At 41.8% G+C, this 12,774-nt stretch overlaps 1 protein-coding gene across 1 annotated transcript in view; it reads left to right on the forward strand.

Moving 5' to 3' along the window:
- slc15a5 (solute carrier family 15 member 5) overlaps positions 1–11,170 on the forward strand; it is a 29,018-nt gene extending 17,848 nt beyond the window's left edge. The window contains exons 3-9 of the mRNA XM_029751639.1: positions 2,293–2,462; positions 3,768–3,988; positions 4,201–4,387; positions 4,559–4,747; positions 9,538–9,669; positions 9,819–9,927; positions 10,997–11,170. Coding sequence (XP_029607499.1) covers positions 2,293–2,462; positions 3,768–3,988; positions 4,201–4,387; positions 4,559–4,747; positions 9,538–9,669; positions 9,819–9,927; positions 10,997–11,138 — 1,150 coding nt within the window. The 3' untranslated portion in view covers positions 11,139–11,170. The remainder of the gene's footprint in view (positions 1–2,292; positions 2,463–3,767; positions 3,989–4,200; positions 4,388–4,558; positions 4,748–9,537; positions 9,670–9,818; positions 9,928–10,996) is intronic.
- Positions 11,171–12,774: the final 1,604 nt, after the last annotated feature.

A 12,774-nucleotide genomic window follows, 5' to 3' on the forward strand; every position in this document is an offset into this window, starting at 1 on the left:
AGGCTCAAAATCTTAGCTATCAGGCTATCAGTCATCATCATGAATCAAGTCGACAAACTTCTGGCAAATCCTTTTTAATCCTTGTCATATGAAGAGAAATAATGAAGAGAAAAATGTATCGGTGCTCACCAACCATTGGACATAAACATTACACAACAAGTTGGAAATCGCAAATTCAACAATGAGTGGTTTGGAAGGAGTCAGTGGCTAACTGCAAGCATTGTAAAGCGATCACTAGCCTGCTATTCAGTGGAGTGGGTGTGTGGTCCAAATCTTGGTTTAAGGGTCTCTTTTCCAAGCTTAAAAGGATAAACATTCAACATTGGCCATGGTGTCAATCCAGCATGACTTCTGCCGCACTCAAAACAACCTGAAACTCAGAACTGGGAAATCAAATTTCAGTAAGTTCAAGACAACTGGTAACTCTGGAAAAAAAACACAATCTCCGACTGGGCAAATAGGTTTTTGAACGGTCATTCAAGTCGGAATTGCAAGTCGGGAACTTGGGCCACTTTCTAGAGCGCCGGCATGAAGATCACTGACGTCATCATGATTCAAACTTTTTTTTTCAGAGTTCCCAGTTGTCTTGAAAGCACCATAAATCCAGAGAATGCCAGACTTTGATGACAAAGTTTGATGACAAAATTTGCCCACGAAGGACCACAGCGCCACCTTCCTGTTCAAGTGAGCACAGCACAATAAGGTGAGTCCAAAAATGTATTGTATGCTGCTGCATAAATTATGTAATATGCTAGGGTGTTATGTATACTGTAGCTAAGAAAGCAATACTAATTGTATGTTGTGTAGTAAGCTGTTAGTTGCACATGTGCCTCAGACTAATAATTTGGTCCCGTTTGCCCTCCTAATTTTGCCTACTGTTCTGACTTGGTGGTGCACATGTAGCCTATAACCCGTTTTAGAGAAATGTAACGTTAATCATCGAATATTGTAAGAGCTTTCATTGTCTGCTTATATGCCCCCTTTATCTATCCTATGGTTCTGACTTGGTGTACAAGGAGAATACTGTAAGAACGGCCAATGTTATGAATTCTGTTGCTGTACATTTCAAAAGTGCTGAACAAATAGTTATATTGACTACTTCCGTCCTAGCTCACTCATTAATGTCTTAATGGAAATTACAGATTGCCTCATCTGCTCGTCGTCCCCTTATGCCATAGTTTGTACATCTCAATTGTCAGTTAAAACCACATTTGTTTAAGCAAGTCAGTCATACCAGCTATGTTTTTTAAAAGGAATGAACTGGTTCGCTGCCAGACAAGGCTCCGCTGATAGCCAGATGTATCAGTGGTAAGGTGTTGGGACTCTGCTGTTGGGACAGCTTTTGGGGGGGTTGTTTTCCCCACCAAGATTTACATGCAAAAATCGCTACTGGATAGGGGTATGGTTTTAAGTTTGTTGGTGGCTGACTCTCCCAAGATATCAGTGCAGATATCAATCGCAGCAGGGAGTATGAGATCTCTGCTGGTGTGGGCTTTTTTGCACTTAGCAATGCGCTGGGCCGCAAGGTATGATGCGCAAAGTGCCTTTCTTGTACCGTGTGTGTTGAGAAATCTGTAATTTCTTTGCATCAGTGTGTGTAGCTAGTCATTTCACCACTGCGGACACGCTGCATGTGTAAAGTCAGCAACAATAAGCGATGCACCGTTTGCCTTTCAACTTAATGTTTTATTTTAAAAACATATATATATATATATTCCTGTACAAGTCCCCGACCCCCAGGTGAGAATCACTGTGCTAAATGTCAAAAATGTCAAAGTAAAAAAGAACAGTTGAAAAGCATGCTGGGTATTAAAATAATGACCTCGGCACCCAAAAGAAGGCCAATAATAATACCCAGTGTGCTTTGCGATAGTTAATTTTTTGATTTAAATGTTAATGTTTGTCATTTAGCAGACACTCATAACCAGAGCAACTTATAAGGCATTCAACTAAAAACTATTCAACTAAAAAAGATTGTTAGCATTACTGAGAATGTTGTTGTAGTGAAGGTGTGTACTTGAAAATGTATTTACCTGTATGTATTTGTAGTTTATCTAACTACAACTACAAAAGTATTTTGTATTTTAGTTTGATACATCGTTCTTTAGAGTATATTGTATTTGTAACAAGATCCATTTTCATGTATCTTTTGCCAATCTCTTTGTTGATATATAGTCTCTCAGTCGCTAGCTGATTTGGTTAAGGGTACCAAGATTAATGTGGAGATCACAGGGCCTGCATTTCATTCCAAAAAGTTTCCCCTCAAGCCTGGTTGTTATGTTGTCCTCTCAGGTTCTACTGGCTGGTGAACCTGAACTCGATGATAGTGTTTCTGGGTATCGCCTACATCCAGCAGTCAGTGGCCAACAACCTGGGCTTCCTCATCCCCTTCATGTCTGTGCTGCTGATGCTCATCGCCATACACATGGTCCGCAACAACCTCATCTTCAGGTCCAAGAAAGGTAACACAACCTCAACCTCATCTTCAGGTCTAAGAAAGGTAACCTCAGACAGTCTCAACTTTGTGTTACAGTGTATGTATATACCTATGTTTTTGTGATCTATTCTAGTATTGATGTGGTTGTTGTGGTCTATTCTAGTATTGATGTGGTCTATTCTAGTATTGATGTGGTTGTTGTGGTCTATTCTAGTGTTGATGTGGTTGTTGTGGTCTAGTCTAGTATTGATGTGGTTGTTGTGGTCTGTTCTAGTATTGATGTGGTCTATTCTAGTATTGCTGTGGTTGTTGTGGTCTGTTCTAGTATTGATGTGGTCTATTCTAGTATTGCTGTGGCTGTTGTGGTCTGTTCTAGTATTGATGTGGTCTATTCTAGTATTGATGTGGTTGTTGTGGTCTGTTCTAGTGTTGTTGTGGTCTATTCTAGTATTGATGTGGTTGTTGTGGTCTAGTCTGGTATTGATGTGGTTGTTGTGGTCTATTCTGGTATTGATGTGGTTGTTGTGGTCTAGTCTGGTATTGATGTGGTTGTTGTGGCCTGTTCTAGTATTGATGTGGTTGTTGTGGCCTGTTCTAGTATTGATGTGGTTGTTGTGGCCTGTTCTAGTATTGTTGTGGTTGTTGTGGTCTATTCTAGTATTGATGTGGTTGTTGTGGTCTGTTCTAGTATTGATGTGGTCTATTCTAGTATTGATGTCGTTGTTGTGGTCTATTCTAGTATTGATGTGGTTGTTGTGGCCTATTCTAGTATTGATGTGGTTGTTGTGGTCTATTCTAGTATTGCTGTGGTTGTTGTGGTCTGTTCTAGTATTGATGTGGTCTATTCTAGTATTGATGTGGTTGTGGTTTTTTCTAGTATTGATGTTGATAGGTTCTGATTTCTAAACTTGAAATGTGAAATATCCCTGGTTTCAGTCTGGTTTCAGTTGTTGGGTTGTAATTTGAATTACTTGCTTCACCAGAAATGAATGGTTATGTGTAGGAGGAATGTATATGGTGCGCTCAATTAAGATTGCCAACCTGCTGGCTCATATCCAATCACATGATTGCCATCACTGATAAGGGTGGAGAGCTGTGGATTAATAGGGCCCCAGGTCAGGTCACAATAAGGGAGAAGGAACAGTTTATTACCCACATAACTTAACTTCCTGCCTAAAGTGGACTATATATACTTGTGCTGGTGGGAACATGTCTTTGTCTGCTCAGCTGTCTGACCTATTGGGTGAATAAACTTAGTTTGAGCTTTCCCTAGTTGTCCATTAGTTTTTACTCTGTTTATTTGGAACCTTACGTTGTGGTTGTTGTGCAGGCAGTTCCCTGCTGACCACTCTGGGGGTGTTCCTGAACTCTCTGAAGATGTGCTGCCTGCACTACCGCCACCTGGGTGGAGACGTAGCCAGCTGGTTGGACCGCGCAAAGGAGAACAACGGGGGGCGCTACAGTGAGACACACGTGGAGAACGTCAAGGTCCTGGCAAGGCTCTTCCCCCTGTACGGCTTGCAGATACTGTACCGCGCCTGCATCACTCAGGCAGGTCAATGTAATGGAGAACATCAGGGCTCTTCACTGACATGCTTCACAGGACATTTTTACAACATTTTCAGTTCCTTGCTTAATTTCAGTGGAAAGTGCAATATATAATTTTTTAGATATTGGGGATAAAAAAAGGAAAATCTATAATGCTTATTTATAATCAAAGAAGTTGTCATAGAATCTGTTGTGACCCCTGACCTCTCCCACAGATTCCATCGGGTTACTATATTCAGACCATGAACTCTAACCTGCACCTGAACGGCTTCCTCCTGCCCATCGGTGCCATGAACCTCATCAGCATCCTACCTCTGCTGCTGCTGGCCCCTCTCATGGAGTGCATCACCTCCTGCTACCTGTCCATGGAGAAAACACCCTTCTCCCCCGCCAGAATCATCAGTAGGCATGCACACATGGCACACACACACGGCACACACACAGATACACATGGCACACAAGCATGCACACACATGCACAAATACCACCCTCATCAGTGACTAAGTCAATGTTAATGTCTCTCTCTCCGTATCTCTCTCTGTTTCTCTCCCTCTCCCCTCCCTCCTCTCCCAGCACTGGGTCATGCGTGTGCGTCCCTGTCTGTCCTGGTAGCGGGCCTGTCTGAGGTCCACAGGAAGGGCTATCCTCTGACGGAGCAGGCCCTGTCAGGGAAGGTGCTTCAGGTGTCCTCCATGGCCTGCTTCCAGCTGGCTCCCCAGTACATCCTACTGGGTCTGGCTGAGGCCCTCGTCACCCCCTCCTGTGAGTGACAGAGAGCCAGCATGTATTTCTGACACACCTATTGCTACTACACTGTTCGTACACAGAGACAAACTGGGTTAGAGATTTAGAATGTCAATGGACAGCATACAGTTGAAGTCGGACGTTTACATACACCTTAGCCAAATATATTTAAACTCAGTTTTTCTCAATTCCTGACTTTAAATCCTAGTAAAAATTCCCTGTTTTAGGTCGATTAGGATTACCACTTTATTTTAAGAATGTGAAATGTCAGAACAATAGTAGAGAGAATGATTTATTTCAGCTTTTATTTCTTTCATCACATTCCCAGTGGGTCAGATGTTTACATACACTCAGTTAGTATTTGGTAGCATTGCCTTTAAATTGTTTAACTTGGGTCAAATGTTTCGGGTAGCCTTCGACAAGCTTCCCACAATAAGTTGGGTGAATTTTGGCCCATTCGTCCTGACAGAGCTGGTGTAACTGAGTCGGGTTTGTAGGCCTCCTTGCTCACACACGCTTTTTCAGTTCTGCCCACAAATCTTCTATAGGACTGAGGTCAGGGCTTTGTGATGGCCACTCCAAGACCTTGACTTTGTTGTCCTTAAGCCATTTTGCCACAACTTTGGAAGTATGCTTGGGGTCATTGTCTATTTGGAAGACCCATTTGCGACCAAGCTTTAACTTCCTGACTGATGTCTTGAGATGTTGCTTCAATATATCCACATAATTTTCCTCCCTCATGATGCCATCTATTTTGTGCAGTGCCCCAGTCCCTCCTGCAAAGCACCCCATATCATGATGCTGCCACCTCCGTGCTTCACGATTGGGATGGTGTTCCCCGGCTTACAAGCCTCCCCCTTTTTTCTCCAAAGATAACGATGGTCATTATGGCCAAACAGTTCTATTTTTGTTTCATCAGACCAGAGGACATTTCTCCAAAAAGTACAATCTTTGTCCCCATGTGCAGTTGCAAACTGTTGTCTGGCTTTTTTATGGCGGTTTTGGAGCAGTGGCTTCTTCCTTGCTGAGCGGCCTTTCAGGTTATGTTGATATAGGACTAGTTTTGCTGTGGATATAGATACTTTTTTACCAGGCTCCTCCAACATCTTCACAAGGTCCTTTGCTGTTGTTCGGGCATTGATTTGCACTTTTTGCACCAAAGTACGTTCATCTCTAGGAGACAGAACGCCTTTCCTTCCTGAGCAGTATGACAGCTGTGTTGTCCCATGGTGTTTATACTTGCATACCATTGCTTGTACAGATGAACATGGTACCTTCAGGCATTTGGAAATTGCTCCCAATGATGAACCAGACTTGTGAAGGTCTACAATATTTTTGGCCCATTTCTTTTGATTTTCCCATGATGTCAAGCAAAGAGGCACTGAGTTTGAAGGTAGGCCTTGAAATACATCCACAGGTACACCTCCAATTGATTCAAATGATGTCAATTAGCCTATCAGAAGCTTCTAAAGCCATGACATCATTTTCTGGAATTTTCCAAGCTGATTTAAGGCACAGTCAACTTAGTGTATGTACACTTCTGACCCACTGGAATTGTGATACAATGAATTATAAGTGAAATAATCTGTCTGTAAACAATTGTGGAAAAATTACTTGTGACATTCACAAAGTAGATGTCCTAACCAATTTGCCAAAACTATGGTTTGTTAACCTCTTTGGGACCCCTTCCCATTCTCATCCCGTTAACCTCTTACATCTAGACGTTCCGCTAGCGGAACACCTGCTTCAATATCCAATGATGGGCGTGGCGCGAAATACAAACTCCTCTAAAATCCGAAAACTTCAATTTTTCAAAAATATGACTATTTTACACCATTTTAAAGACAAGACTCTCCTTTATCTAACCACACTGTCCGATTTCAAAAAGGCTTTACAGCGACAGCAAAACATTAGATTATGTCAGCAGAGTACCCAGCCAGAAATAATCAGACACCCATTTTTCAAGCTAGCATATAATGTCACAAAAAAACAAAACCACAGCTAAATGCAGCACTAACCTTTGATGATCTTCATCAGATGACAACCCTTGGACATTATGTTATACAATGCATGCATGTTTTGTTCAATCAAGTTCATATTTATATCAAAAAACTGCTTTTTTACATTAGCATGTGATGTTCAGAACTAGCATACCCCCCACAAACTTCCGGTGAATTTACTAAATTACTCACGATAAACGTTCACAAAAAACATTCAATTATTTTAAGAATTATAGATACAGAACTCCTCTATGCACTTGATATGTCCGATTTTAAAATAGCTTTTCGGTGAAAGCACATTTTGCAATATTCTCAGTAGATAGCCCGGCATCACAGGGCTAGCTATTTAGACACCCAGCAAGTTTAGCCTTCACCAAACTCCGATTTACTATTAGAAAAATTTGATTACCTTTGGTGTTCGTCGTCAGAATGCACTCCCAGGACTTCTACTTCAATAACAAATGTTGGTTTGGTCCCAAATAATCCATAGTTATATCCAAACAGCGGCGTTTTGTTCGTGCGTTCAAGACACTATCCGAATGGTAAAGAAGGGTTACGAGCACGACGCATTTCGTGACAAAAAAATTCTAAATATTCCATTACCGTACTTCGAAGCATGTCAACCGCTGTTTAAAATCTCGTTTTCTCGTAAAAAAGCGATAATATTCCGACCGGGAGTCGTTGTATCCGTTCAAAGACGATAGAATAAAAACATGGGGTCGTCTCGTGCACGAGCATGAGTCCCATTGTCCGCTGATAGACCACTTAGCAAAAGCGCTCGTGTGTTTCAGCCAGGGCTTGGAATTACGTCATTCAGCTATTTGCGGCCTTCTGAGAGCCCATGGGAGCCGTAGGAAGTGTCACGTAACAGCAGAGATCCCCTGTATTGGATAGAGATAAGCAAGGGCAAAAAATGGTCAGAGAGGGCGCTTCCTGTTTGGAATCTTCTCAGGTTTTGGCCTACCAAATGAGTTCTGTTATACTCACAGACACCATTCAAACAGTTTTAGAAACTTTGGAGTGTTTTCAATCCAAAGCTAATAATTATATGCATATTCTAGTTTCTGGGCAGGAGTAATAATCAGATTAAATCGGGTATGTTTTTTTATCCGGCCGTGAAAATACTGCCCCCTATCCATAACAGGTTAACGGGATTGAATTTGACAACAGCCAGTGGAAAATCAGAGCGCCAAATTTAAAACAGCTAAAATCTCTTAATTCCATTTTCTCAAACAATCAACTATTTTACACCATTTTTAAGCTAAACTTCTCGTTAATCTAACCACATTGTCCGATTTCAAAAAGGCTTTACGGCGAAAGCATAAAATTAGATTATGTTAGGACATAAACTTCACAAGAAACACCACACAGCCATTTTCCAAGCAACTAGATGCATCACAAAAACCCAAAACACAGCTAAATGAAGCACTAACCTTTGACGATCTTCATCAGATGACACTCCTAGGACATTATGTTACACAATACATGTATGTTTTGCTCGATAATGTTCATATTTATATCCAAAAACAGCATTTTACATTGGCGTGTAATGTTGAGAAATGTTTTCTCTCCAAACCTATCGGTGAATCAGCACAATGAGCACACATAGTACGTAAATTCTCATCGTAAACATTGATCAATATAGAAGTGTTATGCACAGAATTATAGATACACTTCTCCTAAATGTAATCGCTTTGTCCGATTTCAAAAAAGGTTCACGGCGAAAGCACAATTTGCAATAATCTGAGTACAGCCCAGATGACACTAACAACTAGCAAACAGAAACCCGCCATCTTGGAGTCAATAAAACGAAGAAATTACATTATAAATATTCACTTACCTTTGATTATCTTCATCAGAAGGCACTCCCAGGAATCCCAGCTCCACAATAAATGTTCGATAAAGTTCATATTTATTTCCAAATAATCAATTTTGTTCGCGCGTTAGGTTCACTATCCAAATCCACTACGCGAGTGCTTACTTAGTCCAGACGAAAAGTCAAAAAAGTTATAATACAGTTTGTAGAAACATGTCAAACGATGTATAGAATCAATCTTTAGGTTGTTTTTATCATATACCTTGAATAAAATTCCAACCGGACCTATCCGTTCTCTTTAGGAGTGAATATGAACTCAGCTCGCTCCCAAGTCATTGCGCGTTTACCACAGCTGGTATTCCCTTCAAATTCACCATAGAATCTTCAAACACCGTTCTAAAGACTGCTGACATCTAGTGGAAGCTTTAGGAAGTGCAAAATGAACCCTAAGTCACTGTATACAGTCAAGGCAATCACTTGAAAGGACTACAAGCACCAGACTTCCCACTTCCTGCTTGACTTTTTCTCAGGTTTTTGCCTGCCATATGAGGTATGTTATACTCACAGACACCATTCAAACAGTTTTAGAAACTTCAGAGTGTTTTCTATCCAAATCTACTAATAATATGCATATTCTAGTTTCTGGGACAGAGTAGTAACCTGTTTAAATTGGGTACGTTTTTCATCCGGCCGTGAAAATACTGCCCCCTAGCCCTAAGAGGTTTTAACAAGAAATTTGTGGAGTGGTTGAAAAATGAGTTTTAATGACTCCAACCTAAGTGTATGTAATCTTTCGACTTAAACTGTATGTAGTTGGGATGAAGATAGAATCTGGAGAGTTGTAACCAACTGCCAACATAGAGGATAGTATTGTGAACTCTGGAAGCTAGGATTAGGATGACCCCTACTGGTGTATTAGAGACAGACAAGGGACGTTTGAACCCAATGAATGGTTCTTTCTCTTCCCAGCCTTCCTCTCTTCTCTGTTCCAGGCTCTGTGATCTCCTTCCACATGACACCAAGTCATATCAGAAGCATCTCCCTGCACTTCCTCACCCTGTCCTACGGAGGGGGCTGTTTCCTGGGAGCCCTCATCATCCAGCTGGTCTACCTACTCTCTGGAGGTAAAGGCTTCACTAACAGATGCATCATTGTAACCATAGAAACTGAAGAGGAACATACATTCATGTTGGAATGGTTGATGGGGTCTGTCTGCATTATGGTGATTCAGTCCTATGGCCACTGATAGAACTGTTCTCCTGTCCAACTACAGGTAACTTCTACCCAAACACACTGCATGAAGGGAATCTGGAGCATTTTTTCTTCTTCTTATCCATGTTGATGACCATAAACACTATGGTGTTCTGGTGGATATCTTACAGGTACAGTATGCAATTCTCTCATGTATCAACATAGTCATTGCAGATGAGGCAAAGGAGATGAGGAAGCCATTTTAGTTCTTTAAATTTAGATTTTCAGTAATACAAATTTGAGAATTTCCTTGACCCCTTGAGGTGACCTGAACAAAGTATCAATATTGTCTGTGCAGATGAGACAGGTGACAGTATTGAGAGGTGACAGTATTGAGAGGTGACAGTATTGAGACAGGTGACAGTATTGAGACAGGTGACAGTATTGAGACTGGTGACAGTATTGAGACTGGTGACAGTATTGAGACTGGTGACAGTGTTGAGACGGGTGACAGTGTGGAGACGGGTGACAGTGTGGAGACGGGTGACAGTGTGGAGACGGGTGACAGTGTGGAGACATTTGAGAGTATTGAGACACGTGACAGCATTGAGAGATGACAGTATTGAGACATGTGACAGTATTGAGACATGTGACAGTATTGAGACATGACAATATTGAAACAGGTGACAGTATTGAAACGGGTGACAGTATTGAGAGTATTGAGACAGGTGACAGTATTGAGACAGATGACAGCATTGAGACAGATGACAGTATAGAGGCAGGTGACACTATTTCGAATTGACAGTATTGAGACGTGACAATATTGAAACAGGTGACAGTATTGAAACGGGTGACAGTATTGAGACGGGTGACAGTGTTGAGACGTGACAGTATTGAGACATGTGACAGTATTGAGACATGTGACAGTATTGAGACATGTGACAGTATTGAGACAGGTGAGAGTATAGAGGCAGGTGGCACTATTTAGAAATGACAGTATTGAGAAAGATGACAGTATTGAGACAGGTGACAGTGTTGAGAAAGATGACAGTATAGAGGCAGGTGACATTATTGAGCCAGGTGACAGTATTGAGCCAGGTGACAGTATTGAGCCAGGTGACAGTATTGAGCCAGGTGACAATATTGTGACAGGTGACAATATTGTGACAGGTGACAGTATTGAGACATGTACTCGTATTGAGACAGGTAACAGTATTGAGACAGATCCACCCTAGCAGTCTTTTCTCCCCTGTGTCCCAGGTACCTAGACCTGAGTGTGGTGCAGAGTAGAGGAGTAGGAAGCAGCCTTCTGGCAGAGAAGCTACTGCAGTACAAGACCTGCCTGCGATTCTACGACACCATGGAACGCTGCTCCACAACAGCCTCCATAGAAACAGTGTGACCTCTACACTACCTTCATCCCCTGTAGTGCTGGAGTTCCACTTGGTTTATTTATGTACACTACATGACCAAAAGTATGTGGACACCTGCTCGTCGAACATCTCCCAACATCATGGGCATTAATATGGAGTTGGACCCCCCTTTGCTGCTAAAAAAGCCTCCACTCTTCTGTGAAGGCTTTCCACTAGATGTTGGAACATTGCTGCAGGGACTTGCTTCCATTCAGCCACAAGAGCATTTGTGAGGTCCGGCACTGATGTTTGGCAATTAGGCCTTCCCCAAACTGTTGCCACAAAGTTAGAAGCACAGAATCGTCTAGAATGTCATTGTATGCTGTAGCGTTAAGATTTCCCTTCACTGGAACTAAGAGGTCTAGCCCTAACAGTGAAAATCAGCCCCAGACCATTATTCCTCCTCCACCAAGCTTTATACTTGGCACTATACATTGGGGCAGGTAACGTTCTCCTGGCATCTGCCAAACCCAGATTCGTCCGTCGGACTACCAAATGGTGAAGCTTGATTCATCATTCCAGAGAACGTGTATCCACTGCTCCAGAGACCAATGGTGGCAAGTTTTACGCTACTCCAGCTGACGCTTGGCATTGCACGTGGTGATCTTAGTCTTGTGTGCGGCTACTAGGCCATGGAAACCCATTTCATGAAGCTCCTGATGAACAGTTATTGTGCTGACGTTGCTTCTAGAGGCAGTTTGGAACTCGATACTGAGTGTTGCAACCGAGGACAGACGATTACTACGCGCTATGTGCTTTAGGACTTGGCAGTCCCGTTCTGTGAGCTTGTGTGGCCTACTACTTCGAGGCTGAGCCGTTGTTGTTCCTAGACGTTTCCACAATAACAGCACTTACAGTTGACCAGGGCAGCTCTAGCAGGGCAGAAAATTGACAAACTGACTTGTTGGAAAGGTGGCATCCTCTGACGGTGCCACGTTGAAACTCAATGAGCTATTTAGTAAGGTAATTCTCCTGCCAATGTTTATCTATGGCGATTGCATGGCTGTATGCTTGATTTTATACACCTGTCAGCAACGGGTGTGGCTGAAGTAGCAAAATCCAATAATTTGAAGGGGTGTCCACATACTTTTGTATATATATTGTATGTACAGTACTGTGTATTCATTTAATTCACAGTCAATTTAGATCAGTGGTATTCAACAGTCAGTTCAGACAGTCTGTTTAGATCAGTGGCATTCAACAGTCAGTTTAATACCCTCAGTTTAGATTTGTGGTATTCAACAGTCAGTTTAAGACAGTCAGTTTAGATCAGTGGTATTCAAAAGTCAGTTTTAGACAGTCAGTTTAGATCAGTGGTATTCAACAATCAGTTTTAGACAGGAAGTTTAGATCAGTGGTATTCAACAGTCAGTTTAGATCAGTGGTATTCAACAGTCAGTTTAGATCAGTGGTATTCAACAGTCAGTTTAGATCAGTGGTGTTCAACAGTCAGTTTAGATCAGTGGTATTCAACAGTCAGTTTAGATCAGTGGTATTCAACAGTCAGTTTTAGATCAGTGGTATTCAACAGTCAGTTTAGATCAGTACTATTCAACAGTCAGTTTTAGACAGTCAGTTTAGATCAGTGGTATTCAACAGTCAGTTTCAGACAGTCAGTTTAGATCA

This window comes from Salmo trutta, chromosome 4 (genome assembly GCF_901001165.1).
Source record: "Salmo trutta chromosome 4, fSalTru1.1, whole genome shotgun sequence".
NCBI classification, from domain to species: domain Eukaryota; kingdom Metazoa; phylum Chordata; class Actinopteri; order Salmoniformes; family Salmonidae; genus Salmo; species Salmo trutta.